This window comes from Mandrillus leucophaeus, unplaced genomic scaffold, assembly GCF_000951045.1.
Source record: "Mandrillus leucophaeus isolate KB7577 unplaced genomic scaffold, Mleu.le_1.0 Scaffold1022, whole genome shotgun sequence".
Lineage (NCBI taxonomy): Eukaryota > Metazoa > Chordata > Mammalia > Primates > Cercopithecidae > Mandrillus > Mandrillus leucophaeus.
Genome location: NW_012098344.1, coordinates 69,774 through 76,046, shown reverse-complemented (window position 1 = coordinate 76,046; position 6,273 = coordinate 69,774). Strand labels below are relative to the sequence as shown.

The 6,273-nt window shown below is 40.3% G+C and overlaps 1 gene segment (V, D, J or C); it reads right to left on the bottom strand.

Moving 5' to 3' along the window:
* LOC105537291 overlaps positions 1-3,568 on the bottom strand; it is a 15,359-nt gene extending 11,791 nt beyond the window's left edge. Inside the window, 1 exon segment of the V gene segment in view lies at positions 3,475-3,568. Coding sequence covers positions 3,475-3,520 — 46 coding nt within the window.
* Positions 3,569-6,273: the final 2,705 nt, after the last annotated feature.

Genomic DNA, 6,273 nt, shown 5'->3' with positions numbered 1-6,273 from the left:
GCACAGGAGGTCCCTGACTCTCAGAGAGCATTTCCCATGTGAGCAGGACCCTGAATTTAAGGAAATGTGTGGTGGTTTCCTGTGGGTGCCTAAGTGAGGATTTGCATGTGGGTGGTGCCTTTGTATGGAGAGGTGAAAAGGGATGAGGGAGGCCCCAGTCTTTTGGGTTCACACTGTGAGGAGGATGCTGGCTGTGCCCTCTGAGAACCCAGTGGTCTTCCTGTGGCCTCCCCTCGCCAAGCCCAGATTCGTCTTCTTCCAGGTAGGGAGATGTACTGAAGAAGCTGGTCTGTGAGATGAGTGTGATCATGGATCAGGGACAGATTTTGGAATAGGTTCAATACTGTTCTACCCGTGAAGATTTATATGAAACCAACCAAACAGCCAGGTTATCTAAATTGTCAAATCTCCATTCAAAAATATTAGGGCCGCAGCTGAATATGTTAATCACAGTGAGTTCATACAAATCTAAATCCATGCAATTTTTATTGCAATTCAGAACATCCATCATGGGTAGCGGGAAAATATCTGTCCCAGAGAGTGCATCATTTAAGGAAAAAAAAAAATCTGAGAGCTGCTCTTCTGGGACCTTTTGAAATTTGGGATTCTGTCTGAGATCTCAGGAGAAGGTGGTGGCACATGTCTCCATCGTTCTCAATGTGTGACCCTGAGAATGTGGCCTGGCCTGTAAACACTTCTCTGTGAAAATATGTAGATTGGGGATTGCAGTGACAATTTCAGTCAAAAACTGTAATAGGTCAGCACAGGAGGATAGTCTCATCACCAAGTTTAGTGCAATTACCTTTCCTGGGAACCAGAGAGGACATCTGTGAGCCCTCCTCTCTGAGAGCACATGGAACTCTGGTCCTTCCCTGATAGGTCATACCTGTGAAACATGGCTGGAAAATTATACTCAAGTCCAGAGTCCTTACCTACATATTTACCAATTCAGATCCATCTGTCTCTGAAAGACTTTCTCCTCCATTGATTTGCATGAACATACCCTATGGTGTGCGGTATTGCAACTTGGGCATTTGACATTAGTTTTGTGAATTATATAATAAATAATCTGTCTCCATGGATGTGGGTAGCAGGAGAATCACCAGAAGTTGGGAGTGTTGTATAATCAGGATAAACCTGGGCTCTCTCCTGAGGAGCTGAACAAGTGAGCTGACCTGTGGGACAATAGAGGGAAAGAGACAGACCCAACATCCAGAGCCACGTGAACTTCTTACCTATCAGGGGATCTCTGGGCCTTTTGTTTGAACAGATCCAGAAAGACCTTCCTCACCCTCAGAATTATGAACATTGAGGGTAATTGAGATACATTTTTATTTATGGAGAATAATTCACAGGCTTGTAGACATCTATGAGGGTGTGTACAGGGATGCTAGGATATGCTCACACAGAGAACAGAAAGAATTATATTTGGTGGAAAGACAACAAAAGAGCTTCTGAATTTGTAGGTATTGTTTGCCGCAAATATGGCAGGTGGCTAGATCATGTTATAATGCTAGAGATAAAACTTTCCAACAGTGTTATAGAGACAAAATGCAAAAGAGTAGAGATTCAAGTGAAGTTTCTTTGAAAATCAACAGTAATGAACAGTCGAAAAGAAATCAACCATATGGGAAGAGTGGTCATTAAATGAAATAGTAAATTCCGTCTGACAGCTCATTTTCACCTCTGCGAAGACTTCAGAGCATAGACTAAGAGCAGAGAGTGAACATAGGGCAAACAGGGACCAGATGTTTGAGGAGGATGGAGAGTGAGCTGGAGTCATTGTGAGCCATTCAGAAAGGTAGCAGTGTGCCAGAGTGTATTGAGTCCTCCTGAGTTAAGAGGTGCTGAATATACACCTGTATCACTGCCTTCAGTGTATTTTATTCTCCAGATTGTCTTGGATGTTCAGATTTGAACACGTGGAATGTTGATGGAAATCAGCATGACTAGGAACTTTTCAGTGAAGATGTAGGTAACAATGTGGGTGTGATTAAATTTGGGTCGTGAAAATATTATTATCCAAAATGTCAAAGTCAGTGTCTCTTAATATAGCTTTCTTTTTTATTTTACAGGCAAAGACTTGTTCTCTTGCCCAGGCTGGAGTGCAGTGCTGTCTACTAATTTCATAGCATAAAAATGATCAGCCCAATTTATGTAGTCCTGTTATCTTCATCAAGGACTTAGGTCCATGTGGCCTGTGACATAGCTCTAGACACAGGGGGAAAAGAGGTGGTTTGTTGAGTTGATGTTGCTTCTTCAGAGGGGAATTTAAACAGTCAACTCCTCATCTCACCCAGTCTATTTTTATAACTGTGCATGAACCTTGGGAATGCAGTCACGATTTCTTAACGGGAGTTGACTGTGCCATGAAGGAAACAAGAATATGGGTAAATTTAAAGCCTGGGTACATAACCTGCTGAATTAACAAAGCCTAGAGCCAATCACATTCTGGCATCTTGCTTAGTTAGTTGTGAATTTATTTTCAGTTGGTTAGTTCGAGTTCCCATAATTCACTTTCTGCTAAAATAGTCAGATACAATAATCTTCAGATATTGAAATGAAAAAAATAACTAATTTGAAAATGAACCCGACTTCCAAGAGAGTTGAAAATTCCTTTGTGGTGAACGGTGTGAAGCACCACACCTGGTCTACACATATGTCTATGAGTATAAATTTATGTCCCTATAGCTATATAGTTGCTGATGTCAACAAATGTTACTAAAACTCTGCAAGAATCAGTGAAAATAATTAGGAATGTTTATTTCTTGAACGTATATACTTAAACGATACATATATACAGAATTTTAGTAATTCCTAAAATTTAATAATAAATTTATAATAAATACAAGTAATAAAATAACACAGCCTAGAATGCTCCAGAGTTCTGCAAATACAAACCTAACTTTTTTTCCAGCTGAGGAGAAAGGAAACCTCCCCCTGCACCTGCTCCTGGGACTGGTCCTGTCCGCAGTGGGTCCCGAGAGCCCCCTGGTGGCCGCGCGCGCCCCTGCAGGGAGGTTTGTGTCTGGGCTCACACTGATCTCCCCTCACTGTGTTCCTCGCACAGTAATACACGGCCGTGTCCTCGGTTTTCAGGTTGTTCATTTGCAGAGAGGTGATGCTTTTCGAATCATCTCTGGAGATAGTGACTCTGCCTTTCACAGATGCAGCGTAGTCTGTTGTCTCACCATCAGCTTTGTTTCTAATTAATCCTACCCACTCCAACCCCTTCCCTGGGGTCTGGTGAACCCAGCTCATGCCATAGCTACTGAAGGTGAATCCAGAGGCTGCACAGGAGAGTCTCAGGGACCCCCCAGGCTGTACCAAGCCTCCGCCAGATTCCATCAGCTGCGCCTCACACTTGACACCTGCAAACAAAGAGACACCAAGGTCAGAAACTGCCACAAATATCCACTGTTTCTCTCACTCATGTCCCCTCACACTCAACATCTCTAGATCTCCATGAATTACCTTTTAAAATAGCAACAAGGAAAACCCAGCTCAGCCCAAATTCCATGGTTGGTAGTCTGTGTTCAGTGCTGATCACCAAATGGAAACTCCTGGGAATCCCAGGGCTGAGCTCCTCTCCCAGAGCTGCAGGGTCAGGGCTGGGCTGGATTTATCAGCAGAGGGAGGGCCCTATTTGCATGTCTCCTACTATATAGTAAGCTCTGGGGTGGGATGCCTGAGGAGAAGATGGGTCCAGATAAGGTGACTGTGCCTTGCAAGAGTTTGGTGACAATGATGGTTTTGGAAAATACGCTGTCTTATTATAAAATTTTGCTGTGATAAGCACTTTGAACTGATTACACTATTTTAGTTTTACTTATTTGTGTAAATTACATTTTGTTAGAATCAATGTTTCTTCATGTACAGATGTGGAAGTAAACCACACATGGAAAATTAGTCTTGCCACTTTGGGAAGCAGAGTGGAGATTTCTCAAAGAACATAAAACAGAGGTAGCATTTTACCCAGCAAATCCACTACTGGGTCAACACTAATAAGACCTACTTTTTGAAAGCACAATAGGTGCCTATAGTCAATAATAACTTAATGGTATATTTTAAAGAAATTTAAAGAATGTAATTGGATTTTTTTGTATTTCAAAGAATAAAATATTGAGGGGATGGACACCTCATTCTCCATCATGTGCCTATTTCATATTGTATGAAAACATCTCATGGAACTGGTAAATATATACACCTACTATGTACCAACAAAAATTTTATAAATAACTAATTTTCTAATTGAAGGCAAATGTTCAAAGGAAATAAAGTGATGAAAGTTTAAAGAGAGACACTTTCTAAGCAGTGAGTAACTACTGTGAAGCCCCTACCAATATGCACATACATGTTAGATTTTAATTTTTTTCTTTTTCTTCCATGCACAGAGGAGCACATTTTAATAAACAAATGTAAGGTTTCTTTTTAGTGGGGATGTGGTAACAGCGCAGAGCAGATAAGGTGACAGGTCCTTCTTCCCTGCTACTTTGTGTGCAGCCCCTGCTGTGTGAAGGTTGAAATAAGGTCCTGACTCAATCAGTAGAACGTCACCACTCATACAAGGTGAAATGTCCTGGAATCAGAGGCAGATTCCACTGAGACTTCTTTCCCTACTGTCACACATGTTTTGGTACTTTTTGCAGTATCTTTTATTATTATTATCATTATACTTTAAGTTCTGGGATACATGGGTATACAGGTGCCATGGTGGTTGGCTGCACCCGTCAACCCATCATCCACGTTAGGTATTTCTCCTAATGCCATTCCTCCCCTAGCCCCTCACCCCTCAACAAGCCCCGGTGTGTGATGTTTCCCTCCCCATGTTCACAGGTTCTCATTGTTCAACTCCCACTTATGAGCGAGAGCATGTGGTGTTTGGTTTTCTGTTCCTGTGTTAGGTTGCTGAGAATGATAGTTTCCAGCTTCATCCATGTCCCTGGAAAGGACATGAACTGATCCTTTTTTATGGCTGCATAGTATTCCATGGTGTATATGTGCCATATTTTCTTAATCCAGTCTATCCTTATGGGCATTTGGGTTGGTTCCAAGTCTTTGCTATTGTTAAGAGTACTGCAATAAACATATGTGCACATGTGTCTTCATAGTAGAATGATTTAAAATCCTTTGGGTATATACCCCGTAACGGAATTGCTGGGTCAAATGGTATCACCTACTTTGCAAGAAAAATAATTTAAAAAACAATAAAAAAAAAGTCTCCCGGACACAGCTGTATTCCCAACACTTTGTGAGGCCAAGGCGGGTGGATCGCTTGAGCCCAGGAGTTGGACACCAGCTTGGGCAATATAGCAAAATCCCGTCTCTACAGAAAATACAAAGATTTATCCAGGCTGAGTAGTGAGCACCTGCCTGTAGTCACAGCTGTACAGGAGGGTGAGGTTGGAGGATGGCTTGAGCCCAGCAGGTGGAGACTGTTGAGCGATGATTCAACACTGCATTCCACCCTGGGCAGCAGAGCAAGAGGAAGACCCTGACTCGAACAACAACAACGACAACAACCACAACAACAAAAATAGAGTCAAATGTCAACGTTTTTAGTTTTCCTTTCTTTCCTAAATGCAAATTTGTACTATGAAACAATAATCCATTCTAATTGTCTTAATAGTTTTAGTAGAACTCTCATAGAAAATAAAGATAGATATTTTAATACAGAGAAAATGTATTTTATAATACTTCAGATATCAGTTTAATAGATATTGTCACCAAATTAAAAACAAATCACTGCCTGCATTTAGTCTAAAAGAAGCCCTAGAAAAGTATCAAGGAAGAATGCTTTCTAAAGATAAATATGTGCTTTCTATATGTATACATTTTACTTTGGGGAATACATATTCTCAATTTTAAGATAGGGACCCAGTAGAAATAATAATGGAGTGGACTGTTAAAAATCTCTTTCTGTTTGAGTCAGAAAGTTTAGATTAAAGGCTTACAATAAAAGTGTTTCCAAATCATATGAGTTGTTTAGTTCAAATCATTTTCTCTTGAAGGTACTTTTGATTCATGGCAAGAATTTATATTGAAACAAAATGTATATAAAAGTCAGCATGAACTTCTCTAAGTGGTTGAGAGATCATCTAGTTTATCACAGACAAAAATTGTAGTATAAAATAAACACAAAATGTTACTATTTTAAATTTGATCTATGTTATGTAAAATATAAAGAGAAATTTTGTGATTATTTTTCTAACTTATGAAGCTAGCAAAATTATTAAAAATCAGGTAAGTTAGAGTGTGGTTAGTCTTCCACTT